The 26,061-nt window shown below is 44.7% G+C and overlaps 1 protein-coding gene across 11 annotated transcripts in view; it reads right to left on the bottom strand.

Annotated features, from left to right (window-relative positions):
* Positions 1-26,061, bottom strand: part of ash1l (ash1 (absent, small, or homeotic)-like (Drosophila)) — a 371,451-nt gene that overhangs the window by 77,398 nt on the left and 267,992 nt on the right. For all 11 annotated transcript variants that reach the window (XM_069940548.1, XM_069940547.1, XM_069940556.1 and 8 more), the window contains one exon: positions 16,498-16,571. In XM_069940548.1, the coding sequence (XP_069796649.1) occupies positions 16,498-16,571 (74 nt within the window). The remainder of the gene's footprint in view (positions 1-16,497; positions 16,572-26,061) is intronic.

The raw sequence follows: 26,061 nt of genomic DNA, 5'->3' as shown, positions 1-26,061 counted from the left end.
CTCAAGATATGCAAGGAATTTAAATTTAAATTTTTAAATTTAGAAATACAGCACAGTAACAGGCTCTTTTTTCAGCCCACGAGTCTGTGAAACCCAATTAACATACAATCCCCCCCCCCCCATATGTTTTTAAAGAGTGAGGGGAAACCGGAACACTTGGAGAAAACCCACGCAGACACGAGGAGAACATACAAACTCCTCACAGACAGCGCGGAATTCAAATCCCGGTTCTGATCGCTGGCACCGTAACAGCATTACACTAACCATGCCACCCACGGAATTTGCAGGAAGAGGATTGAAAACTGGCACTATGCTGGGTTCGAATCTGGTCCACACAGGCAATCCAACAACCGTATCGAGTCATGAAGCCACGCAGCAGGGAAACAGGCCCCTCCGCCTAACTCATCCGTGCCACCCAGGTTGCCTCTCTGGTTAGTCCCATTTACTTGTGTTGGGTTCACATGACTCCAAATCTTTTCATTCCACGTACCTATGTGGATGCCACTTTAACTTTGTAACTATCCCTGCCTCCACCACATACCCAGAAAAAGATGCCTACCCCTCTCCCCCAACATACTTCCCCACACCCCCACCTCACCTTAAACAAAAGAACTTAAGAAATAGAAGCAGGAATCGGCTATCCGGCCCTTCAACCTTGCATGATCAATGAGATAATGGTTCATCTGATGATTGGTTCATCCCCACCTACCTGCCTTTTCCCCTTATCCCTTAATTCCCAAACTATGTAAAATCTATGCAGTTTTGTCTTAAATGTATTTACTGAGGTTGCTTCCACTGGTTCAATTGGCAGCAAATTCCACAGATATCTCAACCTCTGGGAAAAGATGTTCCTCCTCATCTCAGTCCTAAATCTACTACCCTGAATTTAGAGATTATGTCCCCTATTTCTGGTCCACCAATGGAAATAACTTACCTACCTCTATCTAATCTTTGCCTTTCATTTTATATGTTTCTATAAGATCCCCTCTCATTCTTCTAAATTCCAGTGAGTACAGTCCCAGGCAACTCAATCTCTCCTCATAGGCTAATCTCTTCATCTCTGGAATCAACCTGGTGAACCTCCTCTGCATCACCTCCAAAGCCAGTCCATCATTCCTCCAGTAAGGAGGCCAGAACTGCACGCAGTGCTCCAGACGCGGCCTCACCAATACCTCAAGATTCAATTTATTGTCACAGTAATAAACAGTGTCATATTTCATGAAATTCCTTTTTGCCTGCTGCAAGGCAGACACCGGCAGGAATTACTTAAGTGCGTCTTACAGTCAGACTTACAGTCAGAGAGAGAGAAGCAAAAGAGAATCCCCCAGAGCCACCGAATGTCCGTAGATTCCTCCCTAGTGCTTCCGCAGCTACTGCAGCCACACAAAGTCCATTCCAAATCACTGACAACCCGAGCTCCAGATCTGAACCTGACACGATCAGGGACCCTCCAGTGCACTCGGCACCTCCTTGCAATGGTTCTGATACCTGGTACCTCTCCAGCCAGTATCCAGCAGCCCACAGCCCGGTGCGAGTCTTCTGGCCGCAGTATCCAGCAGCCCACAGCTTCCACGAGTTCCTTGCCTTGAGTTGCCAACAGTTCTCTGCGTTCACTGGTCGCTCAGCCACCCTCACTGGTTCGCCACCACGGTCACTGTTCCTGCGGGATGTCTCCTCCGCTTCTCCTTCTCAGATCTTCCCATCCTCTGGTGCCTTGTTCTAGTCCTCTGCTTCCCCGGTGTCTGCAGCCCCTCGTGGCCGCTGCTGATCAAGAGGTGCTGCCATCTTGCCATCTTGTGTGCAGACCTGCAGATCTGGAATTTCAACTAAAACCACCGTTAGCTCCCTCAATGGGCCGTTCAAAGCCGTGTGGAGCTGATGGCAGTCGACTGGGCAGTCGGACCTTGAGGGGGGGCTGCATCTCCGCTCCCTGCAGGTCTGCACCAGCACTACAGTGGCTCTGGCAGCGCCGCCATCTTGTGGGGCAACTGTACCTTGTTCAGTTGCAGCATAACCTCCTTGCTCTTAAATTCCATCCCTCTAGCAATGGCCAACATTCCATCTGCCTCCTTTAACAGTCTGCTGCGCCTGCAAACATCCTTTTGTGAATCATGCACAAGCACTCCTGTGTCCATCTGCATGGCAACATGCTGCAATCATTTGGTATTTACATAATATTCTGATCTTCCATTTTTCCTTCCAAAGTCCATCTGCCAGACCCTTACCCACTCATTCAATCTATCTATAGCTCTCTGCAGACTCTCTGTAACCTCTGCACAATTTGTTTTTCCACTCAATTTGGGAATCATCACCATACTTAGATACAATGCACTCTGTCCCCTTTTCTAGATTGCTTAGATTGTCCATGAGCCCGTGGTGCCCAATTTACACCCAATGAACCTACAACCCCTGGTACGTTTTGAACAGTGGGAGGAAATCGGAACCCCCAGGGAAAACCCACGCAAACGCAGGGAGAACATTCAAATTTCTTATAGGCAGCATGGGATTCGTACCCCGGTCCCGATTGCTGGCGTTGCAAAGGCATGGCGCTAACCACTCTGTTAACCACGCAGCCCTATTTATACATCCCTATGCTCTCTAGTTTTTCTGGTGAAAAGAATGTGACTATTTGCCAATGTCCCGTGTAATCTTATCAATCTTTATAAGGTCACCCCTCAGCCTCTTACACTCCAGGGTAAAATCCAACCATATCCTGCATCTCCTTATAATTCAAACTCTCCAGTTTCTTGTCAATCTTTCTCTGTACCCTTTCTAGTTCAATAATATCTGTCCTCTAGAAAGAACACCTGACCAGCAAGCGTCTGCAAAGGCTTCAGAAAGTGGGATGATTACTGCAGATTCCATCCCTCACCAAACTGAACTGCACTCTGGCACAGTTTTACCTTTACCTCCTACGGACACTGATTACTGCAGATTCCATCCCTCTCCAAACTGAACTGCACTCCAGCACAGTTTTACCTTTATCTCCTATGGACACTACGGGACCAGCATCTTCAGCATCTTTATTTTAATCACTACAATCACAGCGGCTGCAGAGTTTTGTATTTCACACCAGCAGCGAGCAGCCACCTCCCCTCCGCCAGCTGAGAGTCTCCCGTGAAAAGACTAAATGAATTTGGAAGAACTCCAATGGAGTCCTTCAGCAGAACTAAGCCGCCACATCTGTGTTGAATCACAGCCAAGCTGATTTAAGGCTTTCACTGAAGAGAAAGGGCCAAATTGGCGGAAGTCAGATTATAAAAAGGTCGGTCAAAATCCCAGAGCCCTGGGTAATGAAATAGACTCCGACGAAGTCACCGAATTCAGTGCGGAAATCCAGGCAGCAGTCTTCGAGGTGTCCAGAGCAGATTAGTGTGACTTCAAGGTTGGCTGATGATTGTGCATGTTTAACCAGTTTCAGGAGAAAGAAGAGATCTGCTGGAAGAGATCAGTGGGTGGAGCAGCAACAGGGGGAGAAAAAGAATGGCTTACGTTTCAGGTTTGAAATCTTGATCATTAATTTCTTTTTCTCCCACTGCTTCTGCTCGACTTGCTCAGCAAGGACAGGAAAAAAACTTCAGAGGGTTGTGAACTCAGCCAACGCCATTATAGGTACCCACTCCACAAGAGGTAGTGTCCTGAGAAAGCAGCCTCTATCCTCAAGCACCCTCACCACCCAGGCCAAGCCCTCTTCACTCTGCTACCATTAGGAAGGAGGTGCAGGAGCCTGAAGACAAACACCCAAAAACAGCTTCTTCTCCTCCGCCATCAGATTTCTGAATGGACACTACTTTACTTTCTCTCTTTTTATGCATTAATTTATTTATTTAAATGTAATTTATAGCAATGCAGTAAAACCTCTGGACCTGGCACCTATGGGGATTGGTAGATGCCAGATAAGTCAATTTTCTGGTTGTTTGAGATTACGTGTTGCATGTTTGGCGAACTAATGGTGCCAATTTTAAACGCGCATTTTTTACCTATTAATTTTCTGCAATTTTTTTGCCAGTTTCTTGAGGCCGTAAGTTGCCTGAATTCCGGATAACAGGGATTTTACTGTATTTGAACTGTAATACTGTGGCAATATTTTGTGACATCTTCATGACAATAAATTCTAATTCAGTAAACACCTTCAGAGTTGCAGGGATTCATGGTTAAACACAGCACATCAAGAGGAAAATGCACAAGCTCCTGGTATTCAGATTGAGTGAGACCTAGCCAAAGAATCCTCTTTCAATGGAGGGGCAAAACTCGAGCTCTGGAATTCCAAACCATTTCTAAAGGAAAAGAATAACCAACTCAGCTTCGTCTCAGCTACATTTCTTCTGAAACAATCTTGGCAGATCTTCCATTGTGAGCAACTCCAGCCAAGTCTCCAGTGAGGCACACAATTTGGAGGAACACCCACCTTCCTGCCCAATTAATTTCTTCCTCCTCATTTAATCTACTGGGACGATCTGAGCCTTTGTGCAGCTCTGCATCCAAGTGAGGTTAAGTATCTCCCCCCCCCCCCCCACCTCTACTTTATTCATTGTTTGAGGCAGAGTAGAAAAAGTACTTTCCAAATGAATGTAATGATCAAGAGTAAATAACCTCGCCCTGGCCCAGTTTTCCTTTATAAATCAGATGTAGCAGAAAGCTAAACACTACATAAATTACTTTTTCTTTACTAGAGGAGATACCAAGATGTTAGTGTTACTGATATCTTAGCAGCTGTGCAATTTTTTTAAAAAACATGCTTTTATTCGGATCTCAGCAAGTGCCCCTAGTACCCATTACCACATTGACCTAAAATTTCATGAAGAGAAAGGGGCAGAAGTCAAATTCCCATCCCATTGGGAGAGAAACAGTGAAAGGCAAACAGTACAGACGGAGAGCCTGTCCCTTCAAATGTGGCCAGTGACTGGAGGGACTCACACCAGGTCACAGGGTGCTCAAGACTGACTGAGGGGGTACCAGGTATTGGAACCAGCATGTGAGAGGGTGCTGAGGGGCTTCAGGCACTGAAGGCTTCTTAATTATGTTGGGAGGTTTGGATCTGGAGCTCGGGTTGCCGATGGCTTGGAATGAAGTCTGCACGACTGCAGAGAGTTGCAGGAGCCCTGGAGTGACTCTGAAGAGACTCCCTTTTGCTTCTCTTTCTCTGACTGTAAGAGGCACCGGGCAATTTCTGTTGTTGGATTTAGGATTTATTGTGATGTAAAAGTCATGAAATTCAGTGTTTTGCGGCAGCATCGTAGTGCGAACATTCATATTATAACCTTCTCACCACAATAATATAAAAAATAAAAATAATCGTGCATAATCGTGCAAAAGTAAGGCAGTGTCTTTGGTTCATTGATTATTCAGGAATCCGATGGCGGAGGGGAAGAAGTTGTCCTTGTGCCGCTCAGTGCTCATCTTTTGGCTCCTGTACGTTTTCCCCCAATGAGGGCCTGGCCTGGGTGGTGGGGTCTTTGGGGAAAGAGGCTGCTTTTTTAAGACACAGCCTCATGTAGATGTCCTCGATGGAGTGGTCTGGAGCCTGTGATGTTGAGTTAACAACCCTCTGGAGTTTATTCTTGTCCCGAGAGTTGACACTTCTATACCAAGCAGTGATGCAACCAACCAGAATGCTGGTCCACGGTCCACCTGTAGAAGTTTACAGGAGTCTTCAGTGACATACCGAATCACCTCAGACACCTCACAAGAAGGCGAGCCTTCTTTGTGATTGCATCAACGTGGACAGATCCTCAGAATTTGACACCCAGGAATTTGAAATTCTTGACCCTCTCCACTACTGAGCCCTCGCTGAGGACTGGATTGTGTTCCCCTGACTTCCTCCTGAAGTCCACAATCATCTCCTTGGTTTTGCTGATGTTGAGTGCAAAGTTGTTGTTGTGACACCACTCAACGAGCTGATCTATCTCCCTCCTGTTTGCTTCCTCATTGTCATTTGTGATTCTGCCAACAACTGTGGGGTCATCGGCAAACTTGTAGATGGCTTTGGAATTGTGCCTGGCAACACAGTTATGGGTGACGAATCTTTGTTTGCCTTACAGCAGACTAAATGCAATTTCATATCATATAACATCGGTTTTATTGCATGACAATAAAAGATTCATGAATCCTGAGTTTACAACTTGGTGAGACAGCACAGATATGCTGACGGATATCCCTGTGAAACAGACCCTGTCCATTATCGTCGGGGGGGAAGTCAGGTGAAGGTGAGAGCATGGAGGTGCAGTGGTTGGAGATTATCGTTGCTGGGGTTCTGAGGTACACAAGACCTGATAAGTTTGGTGAATTCGTCCTGAGAGAGCACTCGAATGATGCTTGAAGATAGGGCTCGCTATGCAAGAGCACCCAATGTCATTCAATTTTAAAATTCTTCCCCTTCTGTTGAAGTTCCTCCATGCCTGTCCTTGAGTCCCGCCAGCTCAATAGCTTGGCATACCTCCCACCCATGCCTTTTTAGTGAGCACCGAAGCAACCACGCCCTCACAGAAGGCCAGGCTTCCACTCGTTTTTGCCCCACAGCTTGGCACCTTGTTGGCTTCTGCTCTTCCTCCAGGGAGGAGCTTCTGAAAGCCACTTCAGGCCAAGTTGTGGCTCACTGCAGGGCTCAGGGTCAAAATGTCTCTCGTTAACGTTCTTTCAGAGCGCCTTGGGATGTTTTGTGTGCAGTTTTGGACACCGAACTACAGGAAAAATATCAATAAGTTTCAACGAGTGCAGGGAAGATTTACTAGGATATGATGGGACTTCAGGAACTGAGTTACAGGGAAAGCTTAAACAGGTTAGGACTTTATTTCCTTAAAATGGGAGAATGAGGAGATTCAAAAGAGGTGTAAAAAATTATGATAGGTACGGATAGTGTCAGGCTTTTTCTACTGACCTTAGGTGAGATTAAAAAAAAACTAGAGGTCATGGGTTAAGTGTGAAAGAAGAAAGTTTAAAGGGAACATTAGGGGGAATATCGTCGCACAGAGTGGTATGAGCTGCTAACTGAAGTAGTGAATGCAGGCTCAATTTTGACATCTAATGAAAATTTGGACAGGTATATGGATGGGAGGGGTATGGTCTGAGTGTGGATCAGTGGAACTTGGCAGAAAAATAGTTTGGCATAGACTAGAAGGGCTGAAGGGCCTGCTTTTGCATTGTAGTGTTCTATGGTTTGTTAAGCAGGGAAGCTCTTTTTCCTGTATTCCACAACATCTGTCATTGTTGTCAGCTCCCACTGTCCTCAGCCAACCATATACTCATGTCATAATACATTCTAGACTCCACTCTCAGCCCTGATGCAGGGCAGCAACTGAAAGATCTAAAACTCCTTCCCTGCCCTCCTCCCCCACAGATACTGCTTGACCCGCTGAGTTCTTCCAGCAGATGGTTTTAAAAGGGAAATCTTTTAAGCAGTGAACCCTCAACCACAAGAAAGACCTTCTCCAAATCCGCTCTGTCAAGACCATGCAGGTTTTTACGGGTCTCGATTGCACCCTCCACAATCCAGTGAAAACACATCAGGAGAAGACGAACAGTCTTCATGGAGGGATGGAATCAGCAGTGGAGAGGGGTCATTTAACACCGCAAAAATTGCACAAAATGAAATCGGACTGTAGATAAATGTTTTAGATGTGGTGAAGAAATAGGAACTTTTTTTGCATTCTACTTGGTCATGTTTTAAAGTTAGAACTTTTTGGATGGATTTAGGAAAGTTTTTAGAACAGATTATTGGTATATCATTCCTCAAAATCTAGATTTATTTTTGTTGGGGAATATAGAAGGAACAAAACCTGAATTAAAACTATTATTTTATCATGTCAAATGTATCAAAATAGCTTTAGTGGCGGCAAGGAAGTATTCTGCAGTTGACTTGGAAATCTGATGCACATTGGGGTATGGAAAGATAGAATACAGAAATTCAAAGTTGTAAACTTTTGGAGAAAATTACATATAATTTGAGAAATAAATATCCAACTTTTGTACAAATTTGGAGCCTGTATATGCAAAGTTTAGGGTTAAATATGTAAGAATGTACTTCCAGCCTCTTAAGACCTGTATAATCTTCTACCCTAAAGTCGTTTAACATTAATACTGTAAGATCTCAGTGTGTGAGCTAATCCTTTGTGCAATCCAGATTAATATTATCTTTTCTTGGGAAGTCACATGATGCAGTGTAGGGAGTTGACGTGATTCTCAGAGCTCCCGAGGTAGCCAGGAAAAATAGTAAAAAAAAGGTCAGAAAAAATGTATAGATATGGGGAAGAAAGAAAAAAAGACAATTCAGAAAGAAACAATGACCCTAGCTCAGCATGAAGTTCAGGAAAGGCAGCCTCACAGCAAGGAAAATGGCGGGGCCCGTTCGAGGCACCCGCGTGAAGAAAAAAACAACTTACCTGCTCAGGCTACTGGGTTGGAGGACCACAGGACTCAGTTGTCTGCGGGCCCAGGGAAAATTGCCGGCATTGCTGTAGGAGAGTCGATGCTTGCACGTCGAGGTAACACCCGCAGGAGCCGGAAGGAATGGGCCAAGAGAGGCGGTGAGAGGGAGAACGTTGGAGAGGAGGTGTCACCGGGGTCCACAGAGCGGCCTCGCGAACAGCAAAAGCGGTGAGGCAGCAGCAGTGACAGCGGTGCGAGTGGCTGCGTTGGCAGCAACAGCGAGGACAGCAGAGGTGGGAGTACCGACGGTGGCGATGGAGATGGGCCCTGCAGGTGACGGGAAGACCAGGTGGAGAGGGATAGCACGGGAGAGACTGTGAGGGAGGGGGGCAACCCCGACTCTGACCATGCATCCCAAGGCGGGGGTGGAGGTTCAGGCTGCATTGTAAAAGCAGCTTTACCTGCATCCTGAAGGCAGTGAGGTGGCAGCGGTGACGAGGTCAGCAGCGACGATGCAAGTGGCAGTGGCGACGGCAGTAAATCGGGAGGCAGCGTCAGGAGAAACATGGAGAGAGGGAGAGCGGTCGTCTAGGAAGCACGTCATCACGGGCAGGAGAGAGAGGAAGAAAATGGGGAGGAGAGAAGGAGCGGTCTTGGAGCCCTCTATGGATAATATCATGAAGGCATTGGAGGCAGTGGTTGAGGCCTCTGAAGAATGTTTTAAAAAACAACAGTAGAAAGAGGGCAATTCAGGAGGGAGATGGGGGAGGTATCTGGAAGGGGAAAGACCCTATTGCTTTTTTTTAAAAGGTAGATATTGAGATATTGGGAATGGAAAGGGGAAGAGAGGAACATCAGGTGGAAGGGGTCAGAGATGCCATTTGGTCTTTATTAGACTTTGTGGATACCAAGAAAGAGAATGAATCCTGGGCGCGGTGGTGATGGGAGCCAAACAAAGAGGTGGAGGGGGAAAAGGTTATTTATTTTCCTTGACATGTGTAAAATTGGTAAAAAGATGGGAAGAATTCAATACGGCAAAAAAAACTTTTAAAAAAAGGTATTGGGTTCGTATTACTATATCCAGAGACCCTAAAAGTGTTCCTGCAGGGGTGGGGGGGGGGAAGTTTTTTCCAGAAGCTAAAGAGGTGGCAAGGTTTGCTAAGAGCCTAGATGCAGCCCAGGAGGATTCCCAAAGAAGATAAGGAGATGGTGGGCCAAGGATAAGAAAACAAAGGTTGTATTTTATATTTTAAAAAAAACAAAGGTTGTAAGTTTAAAAAGGAAAGGTACGGGGGAGCTTTTAGGTGGTGGAGGTGGGAAGGTTTGATGGGTGCCACAAGCATGCTCCAGATTGGAGGGGGAGTTGACTGTTGTGTAGGGGATAGGGGCACCGGGAAGGGCAGGAGTGGAGTTGGGGAAAGAAGGTTTTTTTTTAAAGGTATTTTTTTGAATTATTGGTTTTGGTTTTGTCACTTTGTTAGGTTTTGTTTTGCACATGAACATCTGCACAAGGAGTCGACATGAAACAAAGAAACAGAAGTTAAGTATTGGAGGACAAGAAGGAAGGGGGAGAGGAAGATGAAGAGGCACTAGGTTGATGGGTAAAACAATTAAGTTCACAAGTTTTAAAGTAAAAGGGCTAAATGGAGTTATTAAGAGAAAAATAGTCTGGTACACCTTAAGAAGCTGCAGGCAGATGTAGTGTTCCTGCAAGACACCCATCTTACTAACCAAGAACATTCCAAATTAAAAAGGGGATGGGTATGTCAAGTGGCAGTGTCCTCCTTCAATTCCAGAGCAAGGAGGTTGGCAATCCAGAAAGAATGTTCCAGTAATGTTCAAGGGGGTGGCGGCTGACCGGCAGGGAGGTTCATGATGATGCATTGTCAAATATACTCAGAATCCTGGACACTTATGAATATATATGTCCCGAATTTTGATGATGAAAAATTTATACATATTCATGAAAGTATCTGGGGGGAGGGGGGTGGTGGTGGTGGTGAGAATATATTGATCAGAGGGGATTAAAATTTTTGTCTGGACCCAGCCATGGATAAATCAGCCAAGAAGGTAACGTGGGCCAAGGCGGCTAAGTGCACCCTAGCCTTTGTGAAAGATTTGTATCTCATTGACATTTGGAGAAGACTGAATCTGAGAAAGGGATTACTCCTTTTACTCGAGATTACATGATTCCTACACTAGAATTGAATTTTTTTCTGGCATAGGCCCTTATGGAAAGTAGGATAGTGGAAACTGTGTACTTGGCCCTGCTGCTCTCAGATCATTCACCCCTGAATTTGTACATCATAATACCAGATAAGCAAGCTATGGAGTATAGCTGGGGCCTCAATCCATTGCTGTTGGGAAAATTGGAATTTTGTAGATTTGTCAGAACTCAGATATAACTGTTCTGCAAGATGAACTGCCCCTCTACCGATAACAATTTTTTTAATTTGGGACACAATGAAAGCTTATTTACGGTACCAAATAATTGAATATATTAAAGGGATAAAAAGAGGATATATAAGGGAAATTAATAATTTGGAACAGGACATAACGCAATTGGAAAATGATTATTAAAGTTCGGGGTCCGAGGAAAAATATAGGGATTTAGTCAATAAAAAGCTCGACTACAATAAATTGCAGATATAAGAAACAAAGGAGCTGATTTTACAATCAAGGCAACAGTATTATGAGCTAGAAGAAAGGGCCCATAAAGTCTTGTCCTGGTAGGTGAGGGCGGAAGAGGTCTTGAGGACAATTAATCTGATTCAAATGGGGCGAAGGCAAGATTTCATATAAACCAAAAGAAATAAATGATACATTTAGTAAGTTCTATAAAGAACTATATATATCAGAATTGGAGGGGGACCCTGCCAAAATAGATGATTTCTTGCTTTCATTGGAACTACCAAATTTGGATCAAGAGGAGTTAGACGCTCCCTTCTCTACAAAGGAGATCGAACATACTTTGAGTACTCTGCAGATGGGTAAATTGCTACGAGAGGATGGTTTCCCCATCGAATCTTATATAAAATTCAAAGATCTTTTAATGCCCCTCTGTATGAAGGTGGTGGATCAGGTGGTGAAGACACATACCCTCCCGGAATCTTTTTCAACAGCAATCATCACAGTGATCCTGAAAAAAAGACAGGGACCCATCGAACCTCTCTTTTGGCTTATCTCATTATTGAATGTAGATTATAAAATTATAGCAAAACATTGGCTAATAGGTTGGCAAAACATCTGCCGAAATTAACAAATCAGGCGGGATTTGTTCAAAGGAGGCAATCAGAAGATAACGTAGCTAGATTGCTCAATATAATATACCTGGCATAGTCGGGATGGACCTGGGAGTGGCTATATCCCTGGATGTGGAGAAGGCCTTTGATAGACTGGAGTGGGATTTTCTGTTTAAGACACTGGAGAAATTTGGACTGGGTCAAACATTTATAAATTGGGTAAGGACATTTTATTATAAACCCCAGGCTAAAATCATCACAAGCAGGCAGATGTTTTCAGTGTATCCGCTGAACAGATCTAGTAGGCAGGGCTGCCACTGTCTCGAGCTCTGTTCATACTAGCTACTGAACCACTGGTGGGATCCAGACATAAAGGGGTTCAAGGTAAGGCCTGTTTGCTGACAATGTGTTAGTGTATTTGACAGACCTGGAAAGGGTTGTTGACTAGACTGAGGATCATACTGGAGGATTACAGGAAGGTCTACGGGTGTAAGGTTAATCTGAATAAAAGCGAAATAATACCTTTGTCAAAAGGAGATTATAGACCAATTCACATGGCCGCAAGAAGGCATTAAATACCTAGGGATAAGAGTGGATAAAGATCTAGGCTGTGGCGGTGCATATCCTCGTGGCGAACTGGCCCCGTTTGTACCGCCTCATCGGCGGGGCAGTCGCGAGAAAATGGCGCCGTCGGGGGACCTCTGCGCCTTGTGGCTTAGGCCAGGGTGCGCATCTTGGGCGAGCATAGTGACATCACTGCTGACGCAGGGGTGGAGCTCACGCCGCCCTTAAAGAACGCGTGTGGTTCGATTAAACAGTTCGTTTGAAACTTCCAACGTGGTAGTGGTGTGTTTAATTCTGTGTAGCAGTCGCTACAAGGCAATATATATAAATTAAATTATTTCCCTCTGCTTTGGAAAATTGAGGAAGACCTGGCTAGATGGAAAACTCTGGCCATAACACTGGTAGGCAGAGTTAACTGTGTAAAAATGAAGGTGATGCCAAGACTACAACATCTTTATCAAATGCTGCCCATTTCATTGACCCAGTGCTTCTTTAAGATGCTCAATGGATGTGTCAGAAACCTTTTGTGGCATGATAATGTGTCTAGAGTCTCCATGGAAAAGTTGACATGGGAATATAAATTGGGGGTCTTAAAAATGGCAGATTTTAAAAAATACGACTGGGTGTCGCAGGCAAGGTTTGTTGCCTCATGAGGGAGGGGGTTCCCCCTTCTTGGGCAAAAATTGGGTACATGTAATAGGAGAAAAGATAGCAGGAGAATATATATACAAATGGGATGCCAAATCAGTTACGACAGATTAACCCCATTATAAAACGTGCCAGACGTGGCAAAGAATAAAGGTGGATTGAAGGTGGCCTTATCTCCTAAAACACCCTTGACCCAGAACAATTTAATACCTACGACTCTGGGCAATAAGATCCTGGACACCTGGTGCTGGATGGGATCAGGTGTATCGAGGATTGTTACTATCAAGGGTAGTTCACGTTATTCAAGCAGTTGGACTAAATATGAGTTATCGAATAGAACATTCTTTTGCTTGCTGCAATTAAGTTCTTTCCTAAGGGATACACTGGGACCCGCAATGACCCTGCCTGACTGTAGTGACATACAGACATGTGTGTAAATTTATCTCTAGGATGTATTCCATAATCCAAAGTGAAGGCCCGAAGTCGGGCTTACATCGGTCAAGGGAAAGATGGAAGTCAGACTTGGGCATAATTCCCTGACGGGAATTGTTAATGCCAGAGTTGCTAGTGCAATATAATTTCTTGCATCAGTTATAACTCACACCGATAAAATTACACAAGCCAAAGCCTGAAATGTTGGAAATGTGCTTTAGGTGCGGTGTGGAGGTAGGAACCTTTGTCTACTCTACCTGGCTGTGTATAAGGCTGAGATTATTCTGGGAAGATCTGGGGGATCACATAAGTGGATTTTCCATAGGATCTGGAGTTGTACCTTCTGGGGGATACTGGGAAGGACTGTCCAAACACCAAATTGTAAAGGTCACCCTGCCAGTAGTCAGAAAGTGTATAGTGGTTATTTGGAAGTCTGACTCCCAGCTAAATATCACACGATGGAATATGGAAATACAGAGTTGCATTCCCCTGGAGAAAATCACCTACAATTTACGGAAGAGATATGACACATTCGTTGAAGCGTGCCAATCGTATCTGAGGTACATAGGTGAACAGATATATCCACACCCCCTCCCACCCTGAATAAGAGAAAAGAAACAATCCATCCCAGCAGGTAAAGGATTAAGAGTATGAAATGGGGAATGTAGCGCAGATGACGTGTGTTTTGCCCCAACCTGTTTTTATTTAACATTCGAGGTTTTCTAGCCTCGAGGAGGATTGTCGTTTTTGTCAGTATTTAGGAGGTTTTTGTATGTCTGCATTTTTATATTCTGGTATTTGTATAATGTAAGAGATAGGGAGGGGAGGGTGTAAGGAGAGGGAAATAAGGACTGTGTATATCATTAGGCAGGAAGCGAATGAAAAATTCTGTTTATTGGATTTGCACGAGTCTTTGAAAAATCAAAAATAAAATATTCAAAAAAGATATTTCTATACTTTATATATATCTAATTTTTTAAATATAACTATATATTGTATCTATTGTGATTATAACTTTTATAATGGGAGGGGGTAAGAGGGAGGGGAGGGTGAGAAAGGTGGAGGGTTAATACCATGTAATCACTATAATTTTTAATTTTAATTAAGTATTGATTCTGTACATATAATTACATGGATGGAAAATTTAAATAAAATATTCAACAAAAGCAGTGCAAAGGGTCAAGAACTTCAAATTCCTGAGTGTCAACCTCTCTGAGGATCTTTCCTGGGGCTTCCATGTCAATACAATCACGAAGGAAGCTCGCCAGCGGATATATTTTATGAGGAGTCTGAGGAGATTCGGTTTGTCATGGAAGACTCTCGGAAACTTCTACAGGTGTACTGTGGCAGCATTCTTACTGGTTGCATCACTCTCTGGTATGGAGGTGCCAATGCTCAAGACAGGAAAAAACTACAGAGAGTTGTTAACTGGCCAGTGACATCAAAGGCACCATCTTCACTCCATCGAGGACATCATCAAGAGGCGGTGTCTTAAGAAAGCAGCCTTTATTCTCAAGAACCTCCATCACCCAGGCCATGCCCTCTTCACTCTACTACCATTGAGAAGGAGGTACAGGAGCCTGAAGACAAGCATTCAATAATTCAAGGACAGTTTCTTCCCCCAGTCATCATATTTCTGAATGGATGTTGAACCATACACATGACCTCACTTTGTTTTTGCTATTTTCTTACATATTTCGTGACATGTTGCTGATTCAGAGTTTGGCCACTGCCAGATCCTGCCCTTGGTGTGAAACAAAGCCAGAGTATCCTGGCTGAGGGGGATTCTGAAGAATGAGTTGGCCCAGAGCTCAAACCAAACACCGACACAGTGCTTCCACTTCCAGAGACCCAACAATGCATCAGACAGCTCACAGAAGTGCACAAGTTGGGACGTCCTGAATCAAATGTACAAGGCATTGGGGAATCCACATTTGGAGTACACCTATGGTCACCCAGCAATGACATCAAAAAACTGGACGGGGTGCAGAACAGGTTCAACAGGATGTTTCCACCACTAGAGACCTTGAGTTATAGAGGGAGCTTGGATGAGGGGCATGGATAAAATGAGGCTCACAGTCTTACTTTCAAGGTTAAATGATTCTAGAACTAGGTTTAAGCTGGGGGGGGGGGGCGGGAAATTCTATACCTGAGAGAGACAACATTTTCACTGGAGGGTGGTCCGTATCTGGAATGAGCTGCCAGAGGAAACCGTGGAACTGGGTACAATTCTGACATTCAATAGACATTTGGGCTGATGCATGGATAGGAAGGGGTTGGCAAGATACGAGCCACATAGGATGACCTCAGAATGACAATCATGGGCAAGGTGGGCTGAAGGGCGTGATCCATGCTACTTGACTCAGTGTTGGAAAGGTTTGGGAGGTTAAGATGTGAAGGCCTAGGTGAGCTAAACAGATGAACCCACCCACTGGATGGAACTCTCCTCTGTACTTTAACAAGATGGTGACCCCTGTGCTCTCCCTTACTGCTGGTGCAGTCCCAGGAGAGCAGGGACACAGCACAGCTCTGAAGGGTTCAACCGCCCGGTCCTAATGCTGGTGGCTCGGTACAAGCTTTAAACGCCCTATTAAAGCAGCTGACAGCATTTTTGAAAAAATCCTGTAATGGCAGAAGTCAGGAAGGTGGTGCCCGTGCTTGGCAGCAGCCACAAGGGGTTGGAGACTCCGGGGAGCAGCAGACCAGCACAGGGCACCAGAAATTAGAGGAACATCCCATGTTGAGAAGGTGAAGCAGAGGAGATGATCTGACAGAAGGGTGACCACGGCAGTGGACCAGTGAAGGGCTCAGCGGCTGAGGGACTCAGAGAGACTGTGGGCAATTTGCGGTTGGGGGACCCTCACGGACTGTAGGGTGTTGGTGACTGGCTCATAGTTATCAGAACTGGGATACGACAAGCTGCTGAAGGAAGAAGAGCTCCCGAAGGGCCTCAGGTACTGAAGGCTTCCTAATTGTATCAGAGGTTTAGATCTGGATTTCAGGTTGCTGATGGATTGAACAAGAGTCTGTGGGGCTGCAGAGGCCGTGGAAGCACTGGAGATGAATCCACAAACACTCAGTGATTCTGAAGGGACTCTCCTTTGCTTCTCTTTCTCTAATACTGAAAGGGACGCCAGGCAACATTAACAGCAATTTTTTGTCTGCCTTAGAAGGCAATTTTGTGTAATATTACATACTCTGTACTATTACATGACAATAAAAGAATATTGAACCTTGTATGACATACCTGATTGTGTTTCCACTGCCACAAGATGTCGTATGGTAACTGAAAGTCTATCCGCTTCTGCCTTAAGTACTTTCCTGAAAGGGAAAGAGACATATTTAGGGCAACTCCAGTCACAAAGGCATGAAAACATCACTTACTGCCACAATAGGTAGACATGAATCAAGAGACACCTCTCCTAGCTTCACCTGCCTCTTACCTTCCAGCCCCCATCCCTCCCCTCTCCTCTATGCACTAGAAACATAGAACACTACAACATAAAAACAGGCACTTTGGCTCATCTAGGCTGTGCTGAAACTATTTTTCTGCCATCCCACTGACCTGGAATCGGACCATATCCCTCTATACCCCTTACATCCATGCACCTGTCCAAATTTTTCTTAGATGTCAAGATCAAGCCTGCATTCAGCTGGCAGCTCACTCCACACTCTCACCACTCTCTGTGGTTTGCACAATGCCTTTACAGAGCCAGTGATGGGCTTGGACCAGGGTTTGAATCCCCGTGCTTTCTGTAAGGAGTTTGTACATTCTCTCTGTGTCTGCATGGGTTTTCTCCAGGGGCTCCGGTTTCCTCTCACTGTTCAAAACATATCAGTGGTATAGGTTAATAAGGTGTAAATTGGGCGGCATGGGTTCGTGGGCCGGAAGGGCCTGTTTCTGTGCTGTATGTCTAAATTTAAAAAAAATGTTCTTTTTAAACATTTTCTTTTCACCCTTAACCCAAGTCCTCTGGTTCCTGTCTGACCCAGTGGAAAAAGCCTGCTTGGATTTACTCTATCAATATCCCTCACATACTCTATACTGGCTCTCCTCTCATTCCTCTCTCAGCCCTGGTGCCCCACAGATGCTGCTTGACCCACTGAGGTTCTCCAACAGATAATTTTAAATGGGAAATATTTTAAGCAATGACCCCCCCACAATGAGAAAGACTGTCTCCAAATTCGCTCCGTCAAGACCATGTGGGTCCTCACGAGTTCCAATCACACCCTCCACACTCCAGTGGACACAAGTTTGGTTGTTGCCAGCTCCTGGTGTTGGTGTGAACTAAAGTCTGATCATCCTGGTTGAGGGAGATTCTGATGAATGATTTGGCCCAGAGCTCAGACCAAACACGACAAAGAGCTTCCACTTCTACTGATGCAGCCTGGCCTGCAATTTCCAGCATTTTCTGCTCTATTTTTACATTCCCCGCAGTTTTTTTTTCCAAAACCATTTGCTGATTTATCACTAGGATACAAACTTCGCAAGAACCGGATATAACTCATGAGTGCTCAATGCTTGAGATTCTTGAATTTATTATTTACTTGGCCGACAATCTGAAATCACATCAGCTTTGGAATATTAATTTTTGTTGGGCCAGAAAGTAACTGAGCAGAACTTGGGAAGAGTAGATATCTTGACATCTCAGATGACTTGTTGCAGTACAAGTGAAAATCTACAATTTACACAATGGCTACCGTCAACCATCTTTCCCCTACCCTCCCATGTCTTGCCCCTCCGAATTCGTTACCCTTGGCCCCTCCTCCTTCCACTTCCTGCACCTTGTAGACTGAGGCTCGGGTTGAGGGTGGGTGTGAAAGTACTTCAGCTCTGACAACTTGGCTAGTGATGAGGTATTGATAGGATAGCAAAGTTCAGCACTCCATAACTGACGTGTTTAAGGTAATGAGAAAAACCATCAGAGGCTGCATTAAGTAAAACAGGAAAGTCCGCAAACACTGCAATGCTGGAGAAACTCAGCAGGTCAAAAGGTGATCTTCATGTAGCAGAGATAGATAACCAACGTTTTGGGCTTGAGCAAGATCTGAGCAAAATGTAGGCAGGTGCCCAAACAAAATGGTAGATGGGTGGGGAGGAGCACAGTCCCACAGGCAGGTGGTAATAGCTGGATAAGGGAGGGAGGGCACAAAAGAAAACAGGGGAGGGGGAGAATGGAGAAGGAAGGGGTGGGGAACCGGAAGTAAGAAGACAGAGGGATGGGAAAGGAAGGGAGAATGGAGAGTGGGCTAGCAGAAACTGGAGAAGCGATTTTAAGGCCATCTGGTTGGAGAGTGCCCAGATGGAATATTAGGTGTTGCTTTAAGCTTAATTCATTAGTGCTGGCTGGGGTCTCTGCCACCTTTTCACAGCGAAGATGGGGAAAGTCTCCTCTGTCAACTAATGCTCATAGTTCCCTGGTTTACAGGTCTCACTTCAGCATGTTGCAGTCTCCTGCGTGACGAATCCAGTTTGTTCCCATCCACTGTGCAACACACTGACACTTTCTGACGAAGAGTGAAACACAATAGTCTGCAGGTGCTACGATTGTAGTAAAAACACAGAAAATCTTGAGGAACTCAGAAAGTCTCGCAGCATTCATAGACAGTAAAGATATCTAGCTGATGTTTCGGGCTTGGGTCAGGTCTAAAACATTTGTTATATATCTACCACTCTTTGAAGAAGGACTCAAGCATGAAACATTGGTTACACAGCTTTACCTCCTATGGACACTGCGAGACTGGCTGAGTTCCTCCAGCATTTCTGTGCTTTTACTTTCTCACTAAAACAGAGAGTCGCTAATCTGGTGTTCATACACTCATGCTGATCAAACTTTGGCCCGAGTTGGGGCGTACTCCTGCAGACGTCACTTTTGTCGTTTTGCTCCAGTGAATCCAGATGAAGGAGAGAGATGGGGAGACCAGTGAGTGGGACGGGGCAGTGACTCAAGAAGCAAATGTCTGGGCTGCTGAAGAACAGCAGGTGGCCTGGGGTCCTGCCTCACATCCTGCCTGGGTTCCTGCCTCACATCCTGCCTGGGGTCCTGCCTCACATCCCTCCCTCAGATGATTTATTTTTTATTTCTAAAACCTTGCTGTGCTCACACCATAGGGTGACAGGTGTGGAAATGATAAAGCACTGTGCCACAATGTTGCTGGTGTCGGCTTCAATGGGTTTGCTAAATCTTGTCAGAGAGCAATGGTGGTTTTCTTTGTAACTGCCAGTCTGATTCACATCAGTCAGAATCAGAATTTATTGTCAGGAACATATCATGAAATCGTTGTTTTGTACCAGCATTACAAATGCAAATATTGCTATTCATTACATTAAAAATAAAATAAATAAGTGCAAATGAAGAGAAAGTGAGGTAGTGTCTGTTGTTCATTGTCCGTTCAGAAATCTGATGGCGGGGGAAGAATCTGTTTTTGTACTGCTGCGTGTTCATCTTTAGGCTCGTGTACCCCCTTTCCGATGGTAACTGTGTGAAGAGGGCATGGACTGGGTGGTGAGGGTCCTTGAAGATAGAGGCTGCTTTCTTAAGACACTGCCTCTTGTAGATGCCCTCAATGGAGTGAAGACTGTGATATCGCTAGCCGAGTTAATAACCCTCTGGGGTTTTTTCCTGTCTTGTGCATTGGCAACTCCATACCAAACAGTGATGGAACCAGTCAGAATGCTCTCTGTAGTACACCTGTAGACATTTGCAAGAGTTTTTGGTGGCATAGCAAATCTCTTCAAACTCCTCACAAAATATAGCTGCTGGTGACCTTCCTTCATGATAGCATCGTAACGGAGGCCCAAGGACAGATCTTCAGAGATGTTCACACTCTGAGGGTGCAGAGACCCAGTTTTGGAGCTTGTTGACCAATACTAAGGGTGTGATGGCATTGAAAGTTGAGCTGCACCAAAACATTCAGAAAAGCCCTACATCGCCACTGCCTTTGGATCCACAGTTGACAGGGAGATGCCTACTGCCTGCAGCCTGAGACTGTCTTCCTCACTTGAATTGCTGTCTTGATTTAATTCATCCTTTGTTGACCAGTGAAAAGCTTTCAATGAATTTCTTTTGAACAGATCCTACAGAGCTTGATCCAAAGCCAAGCACAAGCCTTGGCAGAGTGCTGCACCTCATTATTTCCTCCTTCAAAAAGGAAAAAAAAAGCACAAATGCCCTTTCTTGCTTGGTTTAGTCCTGATAAATGTGCAGATGAATTGCCAAGAAGTGTCTGGCTTCCACAGAAGCCCAGAAAACGAAGGCGAGCAGAGGACAGGTTTCAAGCTAGCAGAGGGTCTGAGAGACAGCTTTCAGTGATTGTGCACTTGCAGACGGGCACAAATTCTTCAACAGCTGTGATAGGGTGGCACTATGCAAAACAAAATAATTTTCCCCTTCAGCACTGCAGCTGGGAAGGCAGGAGAAGTTATGGGGCGGGAGGGGTAGCTCTCTGATAGGAGAGGGAAGGGAAGGAGGTGGGGACCTGGCGGAAAGGTATATCCTTTTATCCGAAATGCAGGCAAAACAATTGCAGAAATAGGTAAAAAATATGGAAGTTTAAAACTAGCAGGCATCGCCATTAGTTCGCCAATCAGGCAACACGCAATCTCAAGAAACGGGAAAATTCACCTATCCAGCATTTTCCAATCCCCATAGGTGCCGGATACCAGGGGCTTTACTGTGATTTTGGCCTGTGCTCCTCCCCTTGTCCCTTCCTCCCTCATCTCCTCCTCCTCTCATCTTTTTACTCAGGACCTGCCTGTTTTTATTTTACCTTGACAAAAGGCTCAGGTTCAAAACCCTTTACTTCCTATGAAGGCTTCAATCAGGCCAACCTTAAGTTTCTGACAAACTACCACCAACACATCACATGCAAGACCAGGGGAACCAACACACTTGACCACTGCTACACCAACATGAAGAAAACATATTGAGCCATACCACGACTTTGACAAGTCTGATCACCTGGCTGTACTTTTACTCCCAGTGTTCAAGCAGAGACATAAGGCCACAGCACCAGCAGTGAAGACGGCAAAACTATTGTTGAGGGAGATGGAGGAGCATCTGCAGGACTGCTTTGAATCGGAGGTCTGGAACATATTCAAGAACTCATTCAGAGACTTGAATGGATGTGAAAAAGGTGTCACCGACTTCTTCAAGACCTGCGTGGATAAGTGTGTGCCCTTACACACATACTAGGTGTTCCCCAACCAGGAGCCCTGGATGAATCAGAGTATCTACAGTTGCATTTAAGGTCGGGGATCGAGACCTTTACAAGAAGTCCAGGTATGATCTGTGGACGGCAATCTCTGAAGAAAAGAAGTGGCAATACTGGAGGAAGCTAGAGACAGAGACAAATCCACACCAGCTATGGCAGGGAGTGCAGGCTATTATAGCCTACAAAGCAAGGGCAAACACTAAAGATGGCTGTGATGCTTCATTACCCGATGAGCTGAACATTTACTATGCCCGCTTTGAGAAGAAGAAAAACAGTGCCTACTAGAATCCCTTAAAAGGCTGAGGACCCTGTGATATTTGTCTCTGAGGGCAACGTCAGAACATCATTCAAGAAGGAGAACCTTCACAAGGTGTCAGGCCCTGACGACATACCGGCAAGATACTGAAAATCTGCACCAACTAACTGGCCGGAGTGTTCATGGACATTTTCAACCTCTCATTGCTACAGAGGCTCCCACCTGCTTTAAAAGGACATTGATTATCCTGGTGCCCAAGAAGAGTAGAGTTAGCTGCCTCAATGACTACTGCCCAGTAGCACTAACTTCTACTATGATGAAATGCTTTGGGAGGCTGGTCATTGCCAGAAAGTTCTGGAACCACTGCAATTCGCCTATCGTCACAATCGCTCCACAGCAGATGCATCACCGCTGGCTCTTCACTCAGCTCTGAATCACCTAAAAAAACCCAATTCATACATACGGTTTCTCTTCATCAAGTACAGCTCAGCCTTCAATACCATTATTCCCTCAGTGCTGGTCAACAAGCTATAAACTCTAGGTCGTTTAGCCCACTGCTCTACTTATTATACACTCATAACTGTATAGCCAGGAACAATTCCAATGCTACTGACAAACTTGCTGATGACACCACAGTTGTCGGCAGAATCACAAATGGCAATGAGGGAGATAAATCAACTGGTTGAATGGAGTAATAACAAAAACCTTGTGCTCAATGTCAGCAAGACCAAAGAGATGATTGTGGACTTCAGGAGGAAGTCAGAAGAACATGAACCAGTCCTCATCGAGGGCTCAGTATTGGAGAGGGTAAAGAACTTCAAATTCCTGGGTGTCAACATGTCCGAGGATCTGTCCTGGAGCCTCGACGTTAATACAATCACAAAGAAGGCCCGTCAGCAGCTATACTTTGTGAGGTGTCTGAGGAGATTCGATATATCTTTGTTTTTTTAATTTTTTTGATTGTTTTTTTATATAAATACAGTACAATGAAGAAAAGGGAACAAAATTGATAATACAATATCACATGTGTGTGTGTGTGTGTGTGTGTGTGTGTGTGTGTGTGTGTGTGTGTGTGTGTGTGTGTGTGTGTGAGAGTGTGTGTGTGTGAACCCCCACCTCACCTACTGTATTAAAAAAAACTAACCAAAAGAGAAGTTTATCCTGAGGGTTACATATATTTTGTAGCTTTTGATTCATAAAGTGAATCTGGAAGAGTGAGTACATCTAATCACTAAAAAAAATGACACTAAATGAAAATAAGACATTCAAATTTCACCAATGAATCAAATACATGATGTCTAATTTTTTTTCTAGGGTAGAAAGGAACCAGGGTGCTAGGGTCAAGAAAAAAGTCAAAAATAATGTGCAGTAAAGAAGACAAAAAGGACAGGCAGGTGAAAAGTTGGATGTATGACAGCAAAATCGGTAACAGATGTAAGATATTCTTTGGCTTGGCTTCGCAGACGAAGATTTATGGAGGGGGTAAAAAGTCCACGTCAGCTGCAGGCTCGTTTGTGGCTGACAAGTCCGATGCGGGACAGGCAGACACGATTGCAGCGGTTGCAAGGGAAAATTGGTTGGTTGGGGTTGGGTGTTGGGTTTTTCCTCCTTTGCCTTTTATCAGTGAGGTGGGCTCTGCGGTCTTCTTCAAAGGAGGTTGCTGCCCGCCAAACTGTGAGGCGCCAAGATGCACGGTTTGAGGCGTTATCAGCCCACTGGCAGTGGTCAATGTGGCAGGCACCAAGAGATTTCTTTAGGCAGTCCTTGTACCTTTTCTTTGGTGCACCTCTGTCACGGTGGCCAGTGGAGAGCTCGCCATATAACAGGATCTTGGGAAGGCGATGGTCCTCCATTCTGGAGACGTGACCCATCCAGCGCAGCTGGATCTTCAGCAGCGTGGACTCGATGCTGTCGACCTCTGCCATCTCGAGTACTTCGACGTTAGGGGTGTAAGCGCTCCAATGGATGTTGAGGATGGAGCGGAGACAACGCTGGTGGAAGCGTTCTAGGAGCCGTAGGTGGTGCCGGTAGATGACCCATGATTCGGAGCCGAACAGGAGTGTGGGTATGACAACGGCTCTGTATACGCTTATCTTTGTGAGGTTTTTCAGTTGGTTGTTTTTCCAGACTCTTTTGTGTAGTCTTCCAAAGGCGCTATTTGCCTTGGCTTGTCTGTTGTCTATCTCATTGTCGATCCTGATTGAAAACAATGCTGGAGAAATGATAATGGGTAACAAAGAGATGGCAGAGGAACTAAATGAGTATTTTCTGTCAGTCTTCACTGAGGAAGACAATAGCAATATACCTGATAGTCAGAGGTCACAGGGAATAGAATTAAGTATAGTCAGGATTACTAAGAGATAGTGCTTATTAAACTGAATGGACTAAAGATAGATAAGTCTCCTGGACTGGATGAGGTGCACCCACAGGTTCTGAAGGAGGTGGCTTTGAAGATTGTGGAGCCATTTGAAATGATTTTCCAGAAATCAAAATACTCTGGCATGGTTCTGTAGGATTGGAAGGTCACAAATGTAGTTCTGCTGTTTAAGAAAGGAGGGAGGCAGTAAAAAGGAAATTACAGGCCTATTAGTCTGATGTCGATAGTTGGAAAGTTATTGGAATCGATCTTCAAGGACGAGATTATGAAATAGCTCGAGGTGCATGACATGATAGGTCCAAGCCAACGTGGTTTCATGAAGGGAAGATCCTGCCTGACCAAACTATTGGAATTTTTTGAGGAAATCTCATGTAGGATTGACAAGGAAGAGGCTGTGGATGTTGTGTATTTGGATTTTCAAAAGGCCTTCAATAAGGTGCCGCATAAGAGGCTGCTTTAATGAGATGGAAGGACAGGAAAGAGATTAGATTGGATGAGCATTGGCTGATAGGTAGGAGATAAAGGGTGGGAATAAAGGGATCCTGTTCTGGTGGGTTGACGTTTACTAGTGGTGTTCTGCAGGGGCTGGTGTTGGGGCGACTTCTTTTTATAAAGTATATTGATGATTTAGATTGTGGATTGAATGGCTTGGTGGCTGGGTTTGCAGATGACACCAAGATGGGTGGAGGAGCAGGAAGAGTAGAAGAAACCGAAAGGTTGCAGAGAGACTTGGACAGTTTAGGAGAGTGGGCAAAGAAATGGCAGATGAGGTACAATGTGGAGAAACGTATGGTTGGACATTTTGGAAGAGGAAATAAACAGGCAGAATATGATTTGGATGGGGAGAAAATTCAAATTCGGAAGTACAAAGGGACATGGGAGTCCTCATGCAGGATAACCTAAAGGTTAACCATCAGGTTGGATCTGCAGTAAAGAAAGCGAATACTATGTTGGCATTCATTTCAAGGGGAATAATGTATAAGGGTAAAGAGTTGTTGATGAGGCTCTATGAGGCACTGGTGAGACCTCATTTGGAGTATTGTGTGCAGTTCTGGGCCCCTTATCGTAGAAGGGATGTAACGATGTTGGAGATAGTGCAGAGAAGATTTACCAGGATGATTCTTGGAATGCAAGGAGTAACATATGAGGAACGCTTAGTGGCTCTTCAACTGTATTCATTGGAGTATAGAAGAAGGAGAGAGGGTCTCATTGAAACATTTCAAATGCTGGATTTGAAATGGATTAGACAGAGTAGATGTGAATAATATGTCTCCCTCGGTGGTGGAATCCAGGACAAGAGGGCACAGTCTTAGAATTAGAAGGTACCCATTTAGAACAGAGGTGAGGGGAAATTTCTTTAGCCTTGTGGCAATGGATTTGTGGAATTCATTGCCACATAGAGCTGTGGAGGTCCGATCTTTGAAGGAGTTTAAGGAGGAGATTGATAGGTATCTAATTAGTCAGGGTATCAAGGGATATGGGGAAAAGGCTGGAATTTGGTACTAGATGTGAGAACAATTTAGCTCAGGATGGAGTTGCAGAACAGATTCGATGGGCTGAATAGCCTACTTCTGTTCCTTTATCTTGTGATCTTGAGATATTATGAGAGAACCTTTGAAAATTCAAATTTTCCATTTGAAAAGGATGGCTCTTCTAGCCAACAATGTAGAGAAGGCCACAACCATTGCGAAGGTACAGAAAAACTCTCTATGTCTGGTTCAATAACCCCAAAAGGAGCAGTTAGTGGATTAGGTCGGAGCTCCACCTGAAATACAGTTGAAAAGATATTAAAAATTTCTTTCCAATCGATTTCTAAGGATGGACAAGAACAAATCATGTGTGTCAATGCAGCATTATCAGATTTACATCTGTCACAAGTAGGATTAATATTAGAAAAGATACTAGCCATCTTTTCTTTGGACATGTGAACATGATTAATGAATGTCGGGCACATATTGAAGATG

This window comes from Narcine bancroftii, chromosome 5 (genome assembly GCF_036971445.1).
Source record: "Narcine bancroftii isolate sNarBan1 chromosome 5, sNarBan1.hap1, whole genome shotgun sequence".
Classification (NCBI taxonomy): Eukaryota; Metazoa; Chordata; class Chondrichthyes; order Torpediniformes; family Narcinidae; genus Narcine; species Narcine bancroftii.
This window is presented reverse-complemented; position numbering and strand designations above follow the sequence as displayed.